Source organism: Sylvia atricapilla, chromosome 16 (assembly GCF_009819655.1).
Source record: "Sylvia atricapilla isolate bSylAtr1 chromosome 16, bSylAtr1.pri, whole genome shotgun sequence".
In the NCBI taxonomy this organism is placed as follows: Eukaryota; Metazoa; Chordata; class Aves; order Passeriformes; family Sylviidae; genus Sylvia; species Sylvia atricapilla.
The window spans coordinates 5,465,899-5,486,635 of record NC_089155.1 but is presented as its reverse complement, the minus strand read 5'-3'; the positions used below and the strand labels follow the sequence as shown (position 1 = coordinate 5,486,635).

The window sequence follows — 20,737 nt, the reverse complement described above, 5'->3', positions numbered from 1 at the left end:
CCCCCTTGGACAGCTGACAGCCTCACATGTGGCCTCCATGCAGCCATTAAATGGAGTTTACATTTCACTTTCAATGTTTAAACTCTTTTCTCCCTTTTCTTTCCTTTCCTTTCCTTTTCTTCCCCAGCAGATGTGTTGTCCCTCGCTCAAACAGGTCCTGGCCCTTCACGGGGCTGCAACACTTGGCAACAAGAGCCGTGCCTGCATTGACTCCCTTGCTGGCTGCTGCAGAAGCCTTGTGAGCTCCTTAACCCAGTCATTTTGCACCTATCTCTCAAATTCCAGAGGCACAAATGCTCTGGACACCTCAATTCCAAATCCATGTAAGAGTGCAAGGGCTGCTTCTGGTATAAGCTCTGCAGTTCCCATGTAACCAGGGCACCATCCCATGTGCTTGGCCACAAAAACAGACCGAGGAGCAGAGCCAAGGACCTGCCCCCCGTTGGATGACCTTACTCTGCTGGGCACAGCAATTCAGCAATAGCCCAGAGATGCTCAGCAAATGCTGAACGCTGAGATCAGCCATGGGACATTCTGGTGGAGACAGTGATGTGCTGCTGTCCAAGCTGTGCCACAAAGGGGCTTGCCCTGCCAACCTCCATCAGTGCCAGCACAGGATGCTGCCAGCTCCACAATGCTCAGCAGCACGTGGGAGGATATCCCACCCACGGCTGGTGGGGCAGAGACCTCTTCTGATTTCACCCATGGATGATTTGCCCAGCTGAGATTCACAGCAATCCTGGCAGGCTGAAAAACTTTGCCACTCTTTTCTCCTTCTTTTCCACCTTCCTCGCTGTGGGTCCAAACCAATCTCTCTCCCAATTAATATTTGGGCAAACACCCCACTTGGTAAGAGCTCTGGGCTGGCTTCAGCTCCGTGCACGGGTGCAGTGGGAGGACAGGGGGGAATGTGTGGGAAGGGGCGAGGGGCTGCAGATCAGGGCTGATGTGGCCTGGCATTTTGGCAGAATTTTCTAGGACAGTTTGTACAGTGTCTTCCCCATACAATGGTTATGTCTAGCCGCCGCGCTGCAGCTCTCATTTCCATGAGCAAGGAATTCAACCGAAAAGTAAACAGGAAAAAACGTTACATCTCACAGTTTATAAATATATACGGAATTATTTAGGCAGTCAGGCCAATTTGCACAGATGCCACATATATGCTGTGACAGATCTCTGTGTTGTTTCGGAGCCACCCCTTGTGAATGGGAAACAGGGCTGGTTTCTCGCCATGTCTGCATGAAATATCGGTATCCTCCTGCAAGCTGGCTGCCAGCAGCGAGTGCTCCGGCTCTTGGGAACAGCTCTGTGAGCTGATGTGAGCTATTTGCACGTAGTGCTCACAGATTTGAGCCCCCACGTTTCCAACTTGGGCTGCACAAACCCTTGGGAAGAAGCAGGGGAGTTTTTCCTGGGGATTGCATTGGGGATTTCAGCCTGGGATCCGATGGGACAAACCGTGCTTTGCTGGGATTGGGGGCAGGATTGCCCTGGCACACACATCTCCATGAGGGTGAGTCAGCATTCTGGAGTCCCAGTTCCCTGTGTCTGACAGGCTGGAGCAACAGGTTCCCAGAGCCTGGGGGAGGAAATGGGCACAGGCAGGGCAGAATTGCCTCCAACTCCACACTGCCCAGGGGAACAAGGGGCCCTAGCCCTCATCCCATCAACCTCTTCCATAAGGAGCATCCCACTGTGCCCCAAACCTGGAGCCACGCTTCAGATCAAAATTACGGGACTGGGCTTTTTCCTCCCCCTCTCACAGCCAGCCTGAGCCCAGAGGTTTATTCAACCTGACAGCCGAGTGACTTGATCGTTTGAAGCGATGTCTTAATTACAGGACATCCTCCATGGCGATTTCTGGCTACGGCCAGTAAAAGAAACTTCTCTTTGCCTTCCTCCCTCTGCCCCCCCAGCACCACTGAGCCATGCCGAGCCACGAGAGCTGCCCAGACAGTGGAGATATTGTTTTGGCCATTGCCTGAACGGCCCAGCCTCCTCAGCTGTAAAATTACCTAGAGGATAACTAAACAAACCCCAGACAAACACTTCTTTAAAGGCACTGCTTACTTTGCAGCAGCCATTTCCCCCTGCCTGCCACATGTGCTCACGCTGAGTTTTCTTTTCCTCCCTTTCTCAAGGATGACACAGTCACAATGCCCTTGCAGGGCATTGGATGGGGAAGGAGGGACAGCGAGACATGGGGGGACCTGGGGGAGGCCAGGGGCTCTTCTGGGCCAGGCTCTGCTCAACCCAAACCCAGGAGATGGAGACCTTGCAATGCTGAGGCACCCCGAGCAAACAGGGAGGCAGAGAGCAGCTCCCTGGGCTGGTCCATGCTGGAGCTGGGAGGAGGTGTTCCTAAGGGTTCAGCTCTTACCCATTGCTGCTGGTCTGCGGGTTTTCCCAAAATAGCATTGCTGGCTCACAGGAATTCTGCTCCAAAGTCCACTGAAGCCAGTGGAAAAGCTGTCCCAGATCCCAGCACCATGCATGACCCAAGGGGGTTGCTGAGCTCCTACAGATAAACCCAAGAGTCAAGGGATGATAAAACCCCTCTGAACTGCACTGGTTAAACGGGGAGGTCAGGGCAGGTCCCCTCTGGGAGGTTTTTCTGTTTTCCAACTATCCCTTATAAATAGGAGAAAAGTTCTGGCCAAATCCTCCTTCAGAGTCAATATAAGCATTTCCTGAGTCGGTGTTGATTTCACAGATTAAAGCTGGTCAAAAACAACCTGGTTGCAATCCAGACAGCATTAATTTTTGGAAAAAGACTTTGAGGAATTTCGTTTGAGTTAGTTCCGAGGGTAGGGGCTGCGCTCTTCCCACCCAGAACCTTGTTTGCTTTTGGAATACATGCGATAAACACATGAACACTGAGCCCCAGCTACATGCAGAAAGGCTGCCTTCTGCTGCAAAGGCATTATTTTTATTTTTAGGTTTTTGGTAAAAATATGGGTTACTAGTTAAACTGAGGTTATGCCTTTAATTCCAGATCTGCCAGTGAGCCACAAACCCAAAGTATTACAACTGCACCCAAGTTTCCATGTTCACGAGGGCCGCAGTAAAAGCCTGGGTTTTGGCATGGGGAAGCAAGACAGGAATTTAGGACCAAAAATCCCATTGATCCCATAATAAAGGGATGGTAAATAAATCCCTCTGTATTCCTGGAGCCTGTCAGAGGGAGACTTTCCTTTCAGTTGTAGCTGACCCATTCAGGGAGAGTGTGCTCTCACAAAGACAGGAGTGGAAACCTAAAACACAACACCACAGCGTGCGCTCTGGAAATATGCACAGCCCAACCGAGGCCGATCCCAAATTTTGGCAGATTCCTGAGATCAGGAAATTCCTTGAGAGTTCGGGAAATTCTCCAATACTGAACCCAAGCTATTTCACTTGCAGAAGATATCAAATTCTCCTCCTCCTTTTTTTTTTTCTTTTTTTTTGTTGGTGATGGGTCAGTGGGACCTTGGCGAGCGCACGTTGCTGTACAGTGGGACAGAGGATTAGCAAACAGCGCCGAAGGCCAAGTGCAGATGCAGGGCCTGCAGGAACAGCTGCTTGCAAAGGGAAGTGGGTGAAGCCAAGTATCAGCCATGAGCTCCAAGCAGGTCTGGAAGGAGCCCAAGCTGGTATCAGTTACGTTTTCTTCCCCGTGCATAAATAACCACCTGTTATTTATGGCCATTCTCATCGCACCCGCGTGCCTGCCGTGCCGCCTCAGAGCACGGGGCAGAGCTGGCTGCAGCAACAGGACATGGAGGGCCTCCCCTCCAACCCAAAAATAACTGCCACTCATCCCCTGGCCTCGAGTGATGTGGATGATGGCAGGGTTTCAGCCCAGCTGTTCCCACATTTGGTACATCCAGAGTCACCCAGTGCTTGGGGACATGTGGGAGCCGTGCTGCCCATGGCTTGGAACAAGTAGGTCATGAGCACAGCCAAGAAAGAGCAGACCTCAGGTATGGGAAAACTTCCTGCTGTCCCAGGGCCTCATCTCCAGGAAAAATGTCCATGGCTAGGCAAAAATAGGCACAAAACAGAGAATCAGATGCGCAGGATAACTCATCCGCGGTGGGCTGCTCTCCATCATTCACCACAGAAACATGCATTTGCCACTGGGACAGTCCTCATCTGAGCAGGCTGTTGGTGCATCCCAGGGAGTTCTATGTGGCTTGTGCCTCTAAAATGCTGAATTCACAGAGCCCTGCAGCAGCCTCTGGATTGGCCATCACCCCTGTGGGCCCACCAAGTACAGGGAAACTCGTGTCCACAGCTATCCCTCATGTCCCTTTCTCTTGTTGAAGTCACCCCAGCAGAGCTGGCTTCCTGTCCTTCCTTTGCCTGCACCAACCAGGCACCTGTGGGTGAATTAAAAACAAAAAATCACTTAGGAAATTGGTCTGTATTATTGCCTTCAGTATTCCCCACATGCCAAAGGAGAAGTATCTTCTTTCTGCTCCTGTGGTGCTTTTCTTCCACTGTGCAGCAGTGAGGACACTGAGCAGAGGGTTTTTGACTCAGGGGTTTTGCTGGGTGGCTGTCATCATCCTGTTCCCAGGAAAGACAGAAAGAACGTGACTCAGGTGGACATCCAGCCAAGGAAGAATATGGATCTTCCTATAATCTAAAGGCACAACTCTGCCAAGGACCAGGCTGAGCCATGGAGAAGCTATCAAACCTATCAGCTGGTTTGGGCTGGAAGGCACCTTAAAGGTCATCTAAACAGTTCTGGGGCATTTCTTTAATCCAAAAGCAGTGAAACTTGTTTCTTGCTCCACGGACAGTCCCTAGAGAAGGACATTGACACAGGAGCCCTGAAGCCATGCAATTCCCCAAAGCCAGGGCCCCTCACGCCCTGCAGACAGCAGAGTCTCTAGGACAATGTGTTGCTGCTGGGGATGAGCTGCCCAAGCCCCTCTCCCACATCCAATGGACTGACATCTCAGACACATCTTCTCATGGCTGATCCTCCGTGAGGACACTGCACCAGGGGCCCCCATGGGCTCAGTCAGGCTGAACAAGCCCATGACCTGCTGCCAGAGCCCTCTCCAGCAAAGCCAGGATGGACAAGAATCACCTTGCAATGTCCCCTGCTGCCAAATCTCCCCAGCTGCAGCAGCACCTTCCCTCACAGCACATGGCCTCAGTCCTGCTCCTGCCAGCACAGCTCTGTGCCTGACACAGCCTCAACCCCACATTCTGAAGGCATTTTCCTCTCCTATCACTTTCCTTTGGCTTCAGGGATATCCTTTCAGGTAGGCAGGAGCTGACTAACATTTTTCTTGCCCTAGGGAACCCTCCCAGATCTTTACCTGCCCACAGAGAACCTTTTCTCTCATACCCTGGATACACTGGGAAACAAACCCCCTACTCCACCCTGGCCCTGGGCACCAGCATTTTATAACATTCCCAGACTCCTGCTCAGCTCAGATCAGGGCTGCTCCTTTTCGGGGTTCACAGGGCCAGATACCCCACCATCACAGGTCCCCAGTGCCCCACCATCAGCATGCTGGGATTTACTGGGAGGGTGTCATCTCCTCCTTTCCTCATCCCCTCCATCCTCACCTTGTGCTGCTAAATTCTGGGACTGCTCCTGCCCCATCTCCATGGCTGTTCCTTGTTAATGCTCATCCCTGGAGTCCTGGCATAGCTGGGAAAAGTTTTTGAAGTGCATCACCTCCTGCCTGCCCCTCTTCCTTGTTAAATCTCCCACTGCCAGTCTCCCTGCACATTTTCCTGAAGGAAAGACGCTAATGGATATATAAATAAAGCAACCTGTATATTCTTTTCCCTGCTCAGAGCTTGTGTAACCTGTGGTTGACCCCTCCTAGTCCTCCCCAAACCACAATCCCAGAATGTGCTGCCGCCACTGCTGCTGCTGCTCTGGCATTTTTATGAATGGCTGTGAGCCCAGGGAAGAGATGTGAGCATGGATTTGGAACAGCTCCATCCCTTCTACCGCACGCGCTAATCTTGACAAATGATCAGCGTGTGGCTTTCGAAACCAGAGATAAGGCTGTCTGACCACTTCAAGTCACTCTGCTTTCCCACGAAGAAAGGGATTTTGTTCTCAGCCCCTGGCTGCAGCTTCCTCCACAGCGTGGGCAAGGCCAGGTGCCCCCACCCCACACACTGCAATCACACCTCTGCGAGTGGGGCCAGGGGCTAGTTCAGAACAAAACCTTGGCAATCTGCAGTCACAAAATGTTGTGACCTTGCCTGGATTTCTGATGCACCAGGGATGCCTCCTGCCTGCACACCTTCCTCCCCTTCCCATTGAGACCAACAGGAGAAGTGGTCCATGCCCAGCAAGGAGCAGGGATCTGGCAAAAGAGTGCTGGGAGCCAAAAAGAGCTTCCACGAGCTGAACCACGAGCATGGTGGGCTTCCTTGAGCTCAGTTTTAGCTGAGAACTGGAACAACTGCAGAACTATCACTGTTCTCCATTGAACTGGTATCCCACTGCACGGCTGTGGCATTTGGGACACGCGTCCTGCCTGACAGTTTGGGAAACACAGTGTCCCCTGTCCCTCCCAGGGGCTGGGGAAGCAGTGTGGGATAGCTGTGGGATCTTCCCAGGGATTAGGACATGGGAGAATGAGCCCTGAGTGGGTCCTGATGGATGTGCACCTGGGAAATCCAGGCTGTCCAGAAGGTTCCCTCTCTCACACAGACACAGACCCGCTGCCAAGAGAAAAGGCCTCTGTGAGTGCCAATTCAAGGAATGCCTTTGATCCAGTGGGAATCACTAGGGAGAAACTGTCTCTAAATAGAGCTGCTCTCTTGCCTTGCCACTTTGGGAAATGAATTTGTACTTGGAAAAACTCAGGCTGGGAGAGCTCTTGGGAAGCCATCCAATCCATTTCCCTACCCCAAATTGGTCCTGACAGGTTTTTTTTTTCATCTAACCTTTCCTTTAAAATCTCCAGATGGCTCAATACAGTCTCCTCCAGGGCTATATTATTTTTACTAGCAGATACCATTTTATTATTAATATTCAACTTAAATTTCCCTTGCTGCAATCTGCTCCTATCCCATGGCAACAGAGAGAGCAACTGCCCTCTTATTGCCCAGCATTGTGGGGGTTTTCCACCAGTGGCACCTATTTAAAGCTCAGCATTAGGGTGGGCAAGGCTGGTCCTGGCCAAGATCAAGCTGAGTTGCAGAGTTCCTGGGCTGTGCTCTCACTTTTGCTGTCACTGTGGGTCTGGTGGTACAAGAGCACATGCCCACTGCACCCTGTGCAGGCACCAAACCTCTTACCCAGCTGGGAACGGGAGGTCAGGGGCTGCTGGCTTGTTGACCCGTGAAGGGAGGCAATTACTCAGCTGATGAGGTCGTGCAAGTGTTAATTAAAAAGCATGGGAAGCAGAACAGGTCACTGTTTGGTGTCATCTGCTTGTGAAATTTGCCTCTTGGTGGTTCCCCCAGCCCTCCCCAGGAGTCGGAACAGGGGAGTAGCTGCCCGTAGTGTCTCTGCTCTTGCTCTCATCTTCTCCTGCTCAGCTCCTGTTTCTGGGTGCCTCCTGTGTCCTACATAATGTCATCTGCTGGATCCTTGGTAGGGAAAAACTTCTACCTGTTATTTCTGGACTGGCTTGGAGCATAGCTGTGCAGGAGTGAGAGATGGAACTGAAATAATCAGCTCCTGGCAGTCCAAGTGGAGAAAGAAGCTCCCTAGGCACGTGGTGAGCCACTGTGGGATGTGCTCAAATGGAATCACTGATGGACACAACCCTCCTGGTTAGGCACCCCTGTGGGTAGGCATTTCCCAGCATCCAGATTTGAGCAGCAGCTCCAAACCGGTCCCCTTTACTCTCCAGGTGAAGCCAGGGGAGAAAGCAGATCTTTCCTCTGTGAAACACCAAGAGCAGAGAGCAGCTCTGCAGAGCCTTTTGGCAGCAGTTCAGTGTGGCAAAGCCCTTCCATCCTGCTGGAGAGCTCAGTGCTCAGCATGTGCTTCACAGCTCTGGGAGACGGGGCTTGGCATCTTCTCTATCAGCCCAGGGACGTGCCCACGTTGGAAGGATGCCCTGGGAGGATGGAGTCTCCTGTTTGTTTTCCACATGAGACCTCTCCAAAGCCAGGTTGCCATGCCAGGCTCCTCAGGGCACCCTCCTGTTCCTGGCCAGGGCTTGCAGTGTGGTGAGGACTTGCAGAAGCACAGCTGAGCACCAAAGAGTTCAACCTGAGCTGCTCCCTGGTAAGAGCAACTTCACAAATCCCAGTTTCCTGTTGCTCTGTCTCATGGCTGGATTAGCTCACAGCTAATAAGGCACATGAGAGTTTTCCCCATGGTTTGGGGCACCCATAATGGCTCTCTCCTGTATGGATTCCTCAATGTCTTACAAAAGAGTTGATGATGAATTCATTTCCTCACTTGGGACCTAAGTTTGGCGTTCTCTTGTGTACTCAGATGTCTTTTTTTCATAAACAATTAGACAATAGAATAAGAAAATGGGATTCAGTCTCTCTGAGGATCCTGCCTCACTCTGAAATCTGGCAGAAAAGGATCTGGTGTTTCAAAGGTGAGTTTGGACAGCAGTGACAGATAGACAGACCCACCCAAGAGCAATGACTCCCACCTCCCTCCCCTTCCCAGCCAAGCTGGTGAGAATGAAGGAGCACTTTTAACTCAGCCCTGTTGTACCCATTCAGCACAGCACAGGCTCAAAGGCCGGGGCCAGGGGCTTTTTCTGAAACCGTGCAACTCCAGATGTTTTTTTCCGGAGGCCTCAGACACACACGTGCAGCTTGCTGTTATTAGAACTGGCTCACACTCCCTGCGCACAGGGAAAAAAAATTAAGGCTCTGCTCAAGCTTCGTTCTCCACTTTGGCATCCAGCATTAAACCAGGCAGGCTCGGCAGGCTTTTGTTTGTTTTTATAGAGTTGCTTATGGACCGTCCCTCCTGCAGCATCCCAGCGGAGCAGAACAATGCAGTGCACCAGCTGGATGAGGATTGCTTCAAGTGCTGCCAGACATACCGCGTACAAACCACGCTGCAGCACCTCTGGGGCACAGCCTGACAGGAGCGGGGAGGCTCAGCAACACCCTGCAGCAGCTTGAACCAAGAGGATGCACTGCTCCAGTGCTCAGGCTTCCTCCTCTTGGTTTTCTGCCTGGTCTGTCCAGCTTGCCTCTCCCAATCTGATGGATTTTTCTTCTCCTGATAATGTTTCCATACTCACGTCAGACTGAGCCAAAGACTCATTTTAACTGAAAAAGGCTGTTTGTCTCAGTATCTTATCATCTCTGTCTCAGCCCAAGCTTTGATGTGTCAATGTCAGCCCAAGCCTTGATGCCTCCTTCCCCCAGCAGCAGGTTTCACTCCTTCATTTGGAATTTCACCCAGCCACCTTTTTGTAGCCACCTCTTGTTTTCCTCCAAGAGTTTCAGAGAAGCATGGCACTCCTTGTCATGGTGCTTCCCTGGCTTAAAGCTGGCTGCTGCCAGCCAAGACAGGAGTCTCATCAAAAGACCTCTGGTGAGGTTTTGGTGGGATGCCCAAGGGTATAACTGTCTGCATATATCACAAAATTTCCCACTCCCTGGCATGGCTTGTCTTCTGCAGGGCTTCAATATGACCTCCACTGGGTAGCACTGGGGATGTTACCCCCTCCCAAAATGCTCAGTACCCCAGGTGGGGGTCCTTCCTCCCCTACCTAACAGCTGTGGCTCACACAAAGTTTTGAACGACTGTGGTTAATGGTGTGGAGCCTGGGGAGGGCTGGCAGGGCAGGGCAGGGTGCTCAGGGTGCACCCCTGGGTGGGGGCACGGCGTGCAGGTTAGCAAGGATCTCTGCAGGGTAGGATGAAAAGGAGACACAAACATGCCTTCCAGAGCCATGAAAGATGAAATGCGTTTGGCTATGGGAGATCCAGGGGTCTGCAGGGAAAGGTGAGGGATTTCCTGCTCTCTGCTGGAGCCTGGATCCAAACCCAAAGTCTGGGGAGGGCTCCAAAAGAGCACCGCTTCCCTCTCCCCCCCCCTGCAGGTGCTGGGTTCGCTGAGGGATGCTCGATGCACCAGGCTGGTGCCGGCCATATGATTGACAGCTGCCAAACTGCAGCAGCACGGATGTCCTCGGGGGCAGAGTTAGGGTCGCCTTCAGCCTTTCTCTCGTCTGTGCTCCGGGATGCGGCGGGGCAGAGCTGGGGACCCGGGGGAAGCAAAAGCCAGAGGGCTCCAGACCCCGCTGCACCTGCTACCCCGCGGGGGCAAAGGCCCGGTGCGCAGGGAGGGAGCACCGGGAGAAGGGGAGAAGAGGAACCCGGGGCCGGGAGAAGGTGCGAGCCCCTTGCAGCCGCCGCCGGGGTGGGCAGCGCTCCGCCCGGGCTGCGCGGGGGCTGCGGCACCGCTGGCGGCGGCTGGGCGGGGGGAGAACGGGGTCGGGGGGCTTCGCTTTGTCTCCCCGCCCGCGGGGCCGGGGTCGGCGGCCGTGGGAGGGCGGGAGGAGGAGCGCGGCCCGCCCCCGCCGCCGCCGTACAAAAGGGGACGGGTGGGCGGCGGAGCGGCGTGTGCCGGCGGGCAGGGCCGGGCAGGGGTAGGGACAAGGACAGGGGACGGGGACAGGCAGGGCAGGGGCCGGGCAGGGCGTTCCGGTCCTATCTGCAGCGCTGTCCCGGCGGGGCCCCGCGGCCGCCCCGTCCCACCCCATCTCACCCCTTCCTATCCCTTCCCTTCCCATCCCATCCCATCCCATCCCATCCCATCCCATCCCATCCCATCCCATCCCATCCCGCTCCGCCGCCGCCGGGCCGGGACCATGCGGCGGGCGCGGGCGCTGCGCCGCCGCGGAGCGCTGCTCGCCTGCCTCTCCTTGGGGACGCTGCTGGCCCTCGCCGACGCCAAGGGTGCCTTCTACCCCCCCGCCGCCCCCCTGCCCTACGGCGGCAGGTACAGCCTCTACACGGCCGGCTCCAGCCCGCAGCTCGGCCCCGGCAAGCCCGTGGGCAAGCACAAGTAAGCGACCCCCGGCCGCGGCCGCGCAACCCGTCCGGAGGGCACCGGGAGCCGCCGGCCCCGGGCACCGAGCCGGGTCTCCGTCGGGCATCCCCTACCGGGAACAGACCGCGGCCACCGGGCACCGGGCTGGGCTCTACAGGCGGCATCCCCGGGGGACGGGCTGCCGCGGGGACTCAAACCCCGGTGCCGACCTTGGATACCTTCCCCAGGGCTCGCCTGCGAGCATCCTTGGCTGGGAAAGATTCCCTGGGTACTGCCGCGGGCATCCCTTGCTCCGTATCCTCCTCCAGGTCCCGAGCAATGGCAGCGCAGCAGGGTCCGTATGTCCATCTAGAGGAGGGTCCGGGAGTTGTATTTCCAGGAGGGAACGGGCTGCGTGCGGAGGCGACACGTGTGCTACGGTCCGGTGCGGGACGGGGCTGGCGGACGGAGGGATTGGGGATACCTTGTGCGGTTTTTGGGACAGATGCACATACCTGCTCTGTGGGATTTGGGCGCGGAGGGGTAGGGGGTGGTGATGTGAGGGAGAGGAGGATGGCAGTGCACAGACCTACGTGTGAAAACGTAGGTTGGTTTGGAGGGAATTTGCTTGTAAAATACTTACATACTGGAGTTGAAATAAGATTTCAGGAAACCTAGAAAGCTCAGGCAGTGAGGAATGTGAGTTTCACACATACTGTAGACTTTTTCCGTTCAGTTGCATAAGAGCTGTTACATCGGGGGTGGAGAGGGGGGTGCCGCTTCCCTCCCTGCCTGTTTGCTAGAGCAGTTTCTGCCGGGCTCCTTTGAAAGAGGGAGGATGTGGGGTTATGAACAAGCTGAAATGAATAAAGTAACACTTGGGATGAACAATACTGGCAGTGCCAGTGAGAACTTTCAAAAACCCATAACATTTTCCAGCTGCTCACTCTAAAAACATCAGGCTGGAGCTATAAAACTGCTTGCCACAGGTGTGTGAGAAGGGAAGGGGTTCTGAGAGGGAGAGCAGGCCAGAGCAATCACAGGTAGGCAGTGTTTATTAGCAGTGGCTGGCAGATTTGCCTGCATTGGCTACTAGCTAACTTAGAGGCACTTGGTGTGTTTGTAAGCAGGTCTTGGATTTATGGATAGATGGTGATCCTAAGTTTCCATATACACACATGAACTCCCTTGCCTCCAGCTCAGAGAAGTGGCTGGCCTTCCCCCTCCTGTGGTCCTGTGCACGGATGAATGACTCACTTGTGGAGGAGCAGGGAGCAGCACGGTCCTGCCCTGCTCATGCTCTGAGCCTGGCAGCCCCTTGCCAGGACAGAGCTGCGCAGGTCTGGGCAAGGCTGGAAATGCCAGTGACAAATGGGAGTTGTGTGCCCATCCCAGGGGATCAGAGGGAGCCCTCGGTAAGAGGCTGGGATGGATGTGCTGGTGCAGCTCCTGGGAGGAGTAAATGGGATGTGCTGGGGGTGTGAGATCAGGGGATTCCTGCTGGAAGGGAGAAGAGAGAGGCTTGGAGGGAGGATGACCCTGCTCATACCTTGCTGCTTCACAGTGAGAGCTCCTGCCCCAGGTGGGCTGTTGGAGATCGTGTAGTCTGCTCAGGGCATCTGAATGGGACACTGGGAGGCAGCCAGGGCTGCTGCAGCTCAGCTGCCTGGTCACAGGAAGGGATGCAGTTGGAATTCCCTGGCGTGGCATCACACAGCCTGCGGAGAACAGCCTCAGGGCTGGGCACAGAAGTGAGCTGCAGGGCCTCAGCCCAGCTCAAATGGGCTTGCCATGATGGTCTGGATGATGTTAAGACACCTCTGGCAGGTGGAGGCAGAGGAAAGGGACTGTGACTGTCAGGATGAAGCAGAAGGGTTTGGTAAGAAGGGCTGTGGTGTCTCCTGTTGGAGTGTGTGTGTGCATGCACAGGGTGGGTGTGCACAGCCCCCCCCAGCATGTCACTCCCAGGGGCCAGAGCAGCAGGACTTTGGCTCGCCCTGAGTAGGGAAAGATTGATGAAGGAGGGACAAACACTGATGGCAAACAGGTGAAGACAAATACATTCCCTGCCCATCCATACCAAAGCCCCCAGCTGGCACAGGGGAAGCCACGTTCTCCCGCCTCACTGAACACCTCTCTGCACCTGCAGCTCGCGCTGGCCCATCTGCTCCATGCCGCTGACCTCCTGCCTCAGCTCTGCTCTGCTCCGTGGGCCTGTGCCCTCCTCTCCTCCCGCTCTGCCGTCTGCCACATCCCCCTGTCCTTAATCCCCGCCTCACCACACATCCCTGCTGTCTCTGCCCCTGTGGACCAAGTCCATCTGCTCCTGCCGACAGCCCTGCCTTCAGCTGGAACAGCCTTGGCCTCCATCTGTCCTAGCAGCAGTCCTCCATCCTTCCCACACACTGCTTTCCTCCCAGCCAGCTACCCCTCAGCGCCTGCCTTTGCTGCTTGGCTCAGAAAGCTGACTGGTACCTGTGGCACCCAGCTGCAGGCAGATGGAAGAGGCTCTCTACTAACTGTCCTAGAGATCTGAAGGGGTTTCCAGCCTCCATCACAGCTCCACTCTGTGTCCCTGCCTCCATGATGGAGGGACCCACAATGCTGCAGCCCTACAGAGCAGCGTCTCCTCTCTGTCCCTTGTCTGTGGCAGCACCCACAGCAAGGGCTGAAGGCTTTTGGGTTGGCCCCTGCACTGGCAGCACTCCAGGAGCTGCAGCAGGACACACCACCCCTGCCAGGCACTGCTGGAGCTATTTCTGGGATGCTATTCCTACAGCTGCTGCTGCTGGGATTCTGATTGTCCTCACAGCCTGTCTCACCACACAGTCCATGCTGTGCCAAGCGTAGCCCAGCTCTGGGGACACCACCAGCACTGCTGACAACGTGGCTGTGACAGGAACCACGCTCCTGCAGCATGGTTGTGATGCCCCTCCCCAGCAGCTGCCCAAGCTGGGGGGCTCCTTCCAGCTCCTGCCCCCCAGAGCTGGCTGGCAGTGTCTGGCAGTGCAGGGGGTGTCAGTGTCTGCTGGGCAGGGGTGACATTGTCTCCTGTGTTTCCCCAGGAGCTACTGTGCCTACGTGGTGCAGCGCAACGTGACGTGCACGCTGCAGGACGGGGCCGAGAGCTACGTCAAGGCCGAGTACCACAAGTGCAGCTGGGGCCCCAAATGCCCAGGGAAAGTGCTGTGAGTATGGGGGACACTGGGGCATGGCTCCCTTCCCCTCCCAAAGACCTCTCGCTCCCGAGACCCTGTGCCACCTTTCTGACCATGAGCCCCCACTTTCCAGAGGGCAGAGAGAGGGGCTTTTCCTGGACATGGCAGTCGGTGGCAGGGCTGTGGTGTTGGGAGGAGGCAAGGTGGAATCTGTCAGGAGGGAGAGGGAGCTCTATGCCTCCTCAGAAACTGTCAGGGGAGGTTTAGATTGGATATCAAGAAAAGATTTTTACCCAGATGGTGGCTGAGCACTGGAAAAGGCTCCCGAGGGAAGCTGATCACAGCACCAAACCTGCAGAGTTGAAGAAGCATCTGGACAATGCTCTCAGGCCCATGGTGTGATTTTTGGGGGTGTTCTGTGCAGCTGCTGGGTGCAATGATCCCTATGGATCCCTTCAAACTCAGGATATTCTATGATTCAGAAATTAATGTGGAAATCATGGATCCCTATGGATCCCTTCAAACTCAGGATATTCTATGATTCAGAAATTAATGTGGAAATCATGGATCCCTATGGATCCCTTCAAACTCAGGATATTCTATGATTCAGAAATTAATGTGGAAATCATGGATCCCTATGGATCCCTTCAAACTCAGGATATTCTATGATTCAGAAATTAATGTGGAAATCATGGGAAGTGGAAAGGAGCCTGTGTGTGAGAAAGCAGTTTGTCACAGACCTGCAATGTGGCAGAATGATGGCAGCTCAGTGAGAACCTGAGTGAGAGGAAGAGGAAATGTAACCTGTGGCTGGGGATAGCTCAGTGCTTCCTGCTCCAGGAATATGTTTGCAAAACTCTTTGCCACATCATCGATGCTGGAAGGAAACACTTCACTGTGCCACAGCTGGAGCCTCTTGTGGTGCAGGGCAGACACTGGGGCTTTGTCCTTCACCACCCTCCAGGAACACTGCTCCATGGGGAAAAGCTGTTCTCCTGCGTGCCCCCAGGCTTGAGGAGTAGAGCAGAGCTGAGCACAGAGGAAAACTGGGATGAGAGAAGTTTTTGTCAGAGTCCAGTACCCATCCTGTGGCAGCTGGCTGGGACCCTCCATGTGCTGGTGGTGCCGTGGGCTCTCCTGGCATCCTCTGCTGGCAGAGACAGGCAGCCAAACCCACTCACTCACTTGTTCTTTCCATCACAAGTGTTTTAGCAGCATTTAGGGACTTCAGGACATCCTGCAGCTGCTGGTACCCATGGAGGAGATCTCCAAAGCCTCTCCCACCTCCACGATGTTCTCTCTCTATCTCCTTCAAACAAAACCAGGGTATTTTCTGAGGGCAGATGGACCCACAGCCAAATTTGCTGCAGAGCCTCAGATGCTGCATCCATGGACAAAAGGGAAACATGGGTTTTCCATGTGCTGGGGCCATCAGCTAATGTTTGTGGAGCTGGCTGCAAATACTTCCCCTTGCTGCCCTTTGGAGCAGGGGTAGAAAGATTTGGAGGTGCCCAAGGCTTTGAGCTCCTCTGCAGAGGCTGGGATGACATAGAGAAGGTGCTCTGCCTTTTGAATGCCATCCTCCTCCTTTCTTCACCCCCTGACAGTGGCTGGAGCAGCAATCTCCCGTGGCACATCCAGGCAGGTTTCTACACACTACAACAGAAGGAAAGATCATTGAAGCTCAGGAGCATCTGTGAAGAGGAGTAACAAGAAGAGCTTGTTTTGAAACTGCCCCTTTGGGAAATTGAGGTTGAGAAATTTTGAAGAGATTCAAGGAGGAGAGGATTTTGGTTTGGTTTATCCCCCTGCCCTGTGGTGTATATGGAGGTGGCTGTATCTTGCTGGGAATCATGTGGAAGCAGCACTGCCAGGAGCTGCAGCCTGGGCCGAGGACACTGGATTCAGGCAAGGACATGGATGGCAGGGAATCAGCCCCTTGTGCTGCCCTGACTGATGGATAAGTGCCTTCTGCAACCCCTCTGGGACACTGTGTGAATTTGGCTGGCTGTACTACTCCTCCAAAGCCTCCTGCTGAACATGCTGGAGAAGAACAAGAGGCTGATTGTGTGTGTTGTTGCAAAACAGAAAACTTCAGGGTTTTCAGGCTGGTAAATTCAGACTGGAGATTTCTGGTAAATTCAGATTGGAGATTTCCAAAAGGCAGTCTTAAAGCACTGGTATTTAGAGGCGGTGAGAAAAGGACCGTGTTCAGGCCTGTATGGCTCAGCTCAGCTGGTGGGGGAAGACAGGAGCCAGCAGGGTCCTGTCCCATCACTGCTGCCTCACAGGGAAGTGCCAAGGAGAAGCAGGGGACAGCTGAATCCTCCCCCATGGGCGGTGGGACCCCATCCAGAGTGAGAGCAGAGGGGGAAGGTGTGAGGTGGGCTTGTACCTGGTGTGCTGCCTATGGCAGGATCAATGCTATAGTACCCAAATCCATGATGGAGACACTTCCCAGGGCATTCCAGCTGGAGCATGAGGCAGTGTAAGGAGCCATTTCTCTGTGCATGTCACAGCATTACCCTGGAGACCCTCACCAGGCCAGCCCAAGCCCCTCTAGACTTCCCAGCGCACTGATGCCCTCCACAGAGAAAGAAAACACCTTTCCAAAGGTATTTCAGACTTCAGGGAGGCTTCCAGACAGGATTACAGTTGAGAAGAGGGTTTTTTTGATCTCACTAGAAAATTCTGTAGGTCAATTCAAAGTGCAAACCACTTTTATGAGCAGTCCACTTCCCTCTTGGAAGCGATGTGAGCTTGCAGGGCTTTTGAACTCAGTTCCATCATTTCATCTTGTGCTCTGCTGGCCAGAAGTTGCCAAACAGTGTGGTATCTGTCAGAGTGGTCACTTATCAGGCGAGGGATGCAGCAATACACTTAGAGCTGCAGTTGTAAATCCACAGTGTCCCAGGTTAAAAAATACTCGACCAAAACCCCACTGTAATGCTACACTGAGTTCTGGTGCAGGAAGTGCTCTTGGAGAAGATGGGCCATGGTCTGCAGGGGCAGTACAAGGGTTTCAGCCAGGCCTCCCCATGTGCCCGCATCCAGCAGGACTGTGACCCTGCTCTATTGCTTGATGTTGAAATTGCTTCTCTAAACTGTCTTCTCTCTCCCTCTCCTCTCCTGGAAAGGTACCGCACCTTCTTCAGGCCCAAATACAAGATTGGATACAAGACAGTGACCGAGCTGTCCTGGAGGTGCTGCCCAGGCTTCATGGGAGAAGGGTGCCATGACAGCCCGACAGACCAGCCTGGCCTTCTGCCTCAGCATCCCAGCCCTAAAATGCCTCCCGGGCAAAAGATGTTTCCAATGCCCAGACTTCCTCCCTATCCCAAAAGCCACCCTGACCTGTTTCCAGGACCAAAGAAGAATCAATATGGTGAGACCTTTCTCCTGCTTCATATGCCCAGGTCCCCCAGGTCACCACACCACTGTCATGCTCTCGAACCTCCAAGTTCTCTCTGTTTCAGTGCAGAGCATGAACCTGGCAAAAATTCAGTGGGTGATATGTTTCCTATCAGAGAACTGACATTTGTTGCTTTAAGGACCACTTGCTTTTTATATCTTGTTTCTTTCGAAATGTGCAGCTTCAAAATTGCCTTTCCTCATTGATTTAGAGCATTTTTCCATTAATTATGGGGTTGATAGGTTGTGTCTCAAGATTAGGTTCTCCTGGGCTGTTATCACCACCTACTGTTGAACTTGGGAACAGAAGACTGGATCCCAAGAGGAAAGGGGGTTTCCTGATAGCTTAAGAAGAGATGTGGGCTGGGATTTTGCTGAAATGACAATAACAAAGGGCAGGACACAAAGTTATTATTGGGAAATGACTTGAGGGAGCGAAGCTAAAGAAGCACCAGCCCTCACGGTGCCCTCTCTGTTTCTTTCCCTGTGCAGGCAGGAAGCTGCCCAGCCTCTTCGGGGACCGCCTGGATCGGCTGGAGGAGGAGGTGAGGCGCCTTTCCCAGTCCTACGACAGCCTGCACACCATGGTGAGTGGGCTGGGGGACCGCCTGCGCTTGGCCATCCAGGAGGACACCACCAAGATGATCGGCTCCCTGATGAACAGCCCGGGCACGCCAGACTCCTCCGTGGGCTTCGGCATCATTCCCGACGGCCTGGTGGATGTGGCAGACAAAGCCGACGTGGCCACCTACCCTCCCGTGGGGGAGATCCTGACCAAAGTGACCGAGGTCAGCGACGTGCTGAAAACCAAGGCAGATCTGCTGCACGAGGTTCGGGGCATGGTCCTGGACCACGACGGGCAGATCAAGCACCTGCTGGAATCCGCCCGGCCCTCGCCCCTCACCTCCATCGACCTGCTGGAGGAGTACGTGGACACGAGGCTGAGCAACCTGCGTGGAGAGCTGCTCGACGGCTTCGAGAAGAAGCTGGGCAAGATCCAGACCACGTGTGATTTCCGCATCCAAGAGGTGCGGCAGCAGTGCGAGGAGGAGAAAGCTGCCAACCTGCGGCTGCAGCAGACTCTGGATGGGAAGGAGCTGGAGATCAAGAAAGAGATCTCTCAGCTGGAGACCCAGATCCAAGGGCTGACAGTGGTGGAAAGCTGCTGCAGCAACCTAGACTACCTCACCGATCGCATGAACATCCTTGAGAAAGGCCTTCACAGCATCTCTGAGTCCCAGAAGAACCTGCACTCGCGCCTGGATGGAGAAATCTCCACGGTCACCCTAGGGAACCTCTTTGAAGGGCGGTTCGAGGACCTGGAAGCCAGACTCAATGCGACAGAGGGGGAAACAGGGAGCTGCTGCTCTGGTATAGAGGACAGCATGAAAGGCACGGTGGTGGCAGAGGTGGATGGCATGAGGACTGCCTTTGAAGACAAAATGCAGACCCTGGAGGACAGGTTCATGACCATCGTGGGGGAGCTGAACAATGTCAGTTCTCCCATGGGCATGGACGGAGCAGTGGTGCCTGTGCTGGAAGGGGAGCTTGCCAGCATGAGGAAACGGACGGATGAGACGCTGGAGGCGTTGCAGAACCGCCTCGTCACTCTGGAGAGCACCTGCTCCCTGGGCTGCACCTCTGCCTCCAAAGATGTGGAGACCTTTCGGACGGAGATCGAGGATTGCCAGAGCAAGAACCAGGACCTGCTCCTCCGGATGGACAGCAATTACGACCTCCTGCGCAAGCTGAACGCCACCATCCTGGAGATCCAGCGGCGAATTGAGGAGGAGGCATCGGGGGCTTTGCAAGGGGAGATCACCTTGCTAAAGATCAACCTGAACACCGTGAGCAAGTCTCTGACAGGGCTCAAGGACTCCGTGTCCCAATACTCAGACACCGTGACACACGTCAACTCCTCCCTAGATGAGCACGAGCGGAAGATTGAGGATGAGGTCCATTCCATCCAGGAGAAAGTCAACGACCAAGGCTCCCAGCTTTTCTTCAGCAACCGCCGTGTCCTGAACCTCAAGGGAGACCTGGAGCGACTCAAAGCCAGGATTGTCAGCGACCTGAGCTCTTGCAGGAGCGTGGCCCACGGCCTGCAGCAGGAGGTGTCTCACTTTGACGAGCGGGTGGCGCGGGTGGAGAGCGCCTGTGGCAGGCTGGGGGCCATCACCGGCGGCCTGGGTGACATCAGGGAGGAGCTGGAGAAACACACGGGCAGTCTGTGGGACTACATGGACCACGTGAACGGGACACTGGCTGCCCACTCTCAGGAAATAACAGGGCTGAAGGACAACTTGCTTGACTGCCAAGCCAAGGTCTCTGAGCTGGCAGAACAGGTTGGGCACTTGGAGGAGAAGGCAGAGAGGAGGCAGCATTAGCCACACTGCCATGCCATGTGTCTTCCTTCTCCTGCTGTGAAGGACAGGATTAAATTATATCACACAGACTTGCTCCAATGTGACAACAGTTCTTGGGATAATTTTTTTATGAAAAGCTGCTACATTTTTTTTTTCCCCTAATCTTGTTGGCCCCACTTCTCCTTGACTTCATCGTGCTGGTACTCCCCTCCTAATGCTCAGCAACTGTCCTGAGCCTGGTGCAGCAGGTCCTGACCTGGTGTTGCTTTGGCTCCTGGGCTGATGACTCCAGAAGGACAATTCAAGAGTAAGCTGAAGGCCGAAACATTTTTTTAATTTTATTTTTGTGGATTTATCATTTCTTGAAGAATAAAACCCTGCAGTTATCAGCTGAGGAATAGTTTCTCTGACCTAAAGACCAGCTGCATCTTAATCCAGAGGCTGAGCAGAGCCAGGGCTCCTTACAGGGAACAAAACTCACCACAGGAACAGTAGATTTCAAAGAACACACGTATTCACATGTCCCTCCGGGAACTGGCTTCCCTTCTCCAAGATGGCAGCCCTCCTTGTGTCTGGTAAATCCATTTTTAATGCTCCCTCCTCCATGCAGATGCACATGCCTTATGGAGCATACAAGGGTGTGCATTAGGAAAACACATATGCATATGTATTTGTATATATATGGTATGTGTATGTATATTTTTGAACAATCCTGTGTCATGGTGCTCATCTGATTCCAATTCCCTAATGCAGCCCCCATGTCCTTTGCCATATTCCAAAGACCCACACTGAGTAGCTAAAAGCTGTGGCAGCAGTGTTTGGAGAGAGCCCCATGGTCCCTGGGGCTGCTGTGCTTTGCAATCCCACTT

General features: G+C 54.2%; 1 protein-coding gene across 1 annotated transcript; it reads left to right on the top strand.

Moving 5' to 3' along the window:
• Positions 1-10,772: 10,772 nt before the first annotated feature.
• EMILIN3 (elastin microfibril interfacer 3) lies at positions 10,773-20,259 on the top strand. The gene is made up of 4 exons (XM_066330584.1): positions 10,773-10,969; positions 13,999-14,121; positions 17,229-17,476; positions 17,995-20,259. Exons 1-4 carry the CDS (start codon positions 10,773-10,775, stop codon positions 19,887-19,889), a joined length of 2,463 nt encoding a protein of 820 aa, XP_066186681.1. The 3' UTR covers positions 19,890-20,259.
• The last annotated feature ends 478 nt before the right edge of the window (positions 20,260-20,737 follow it).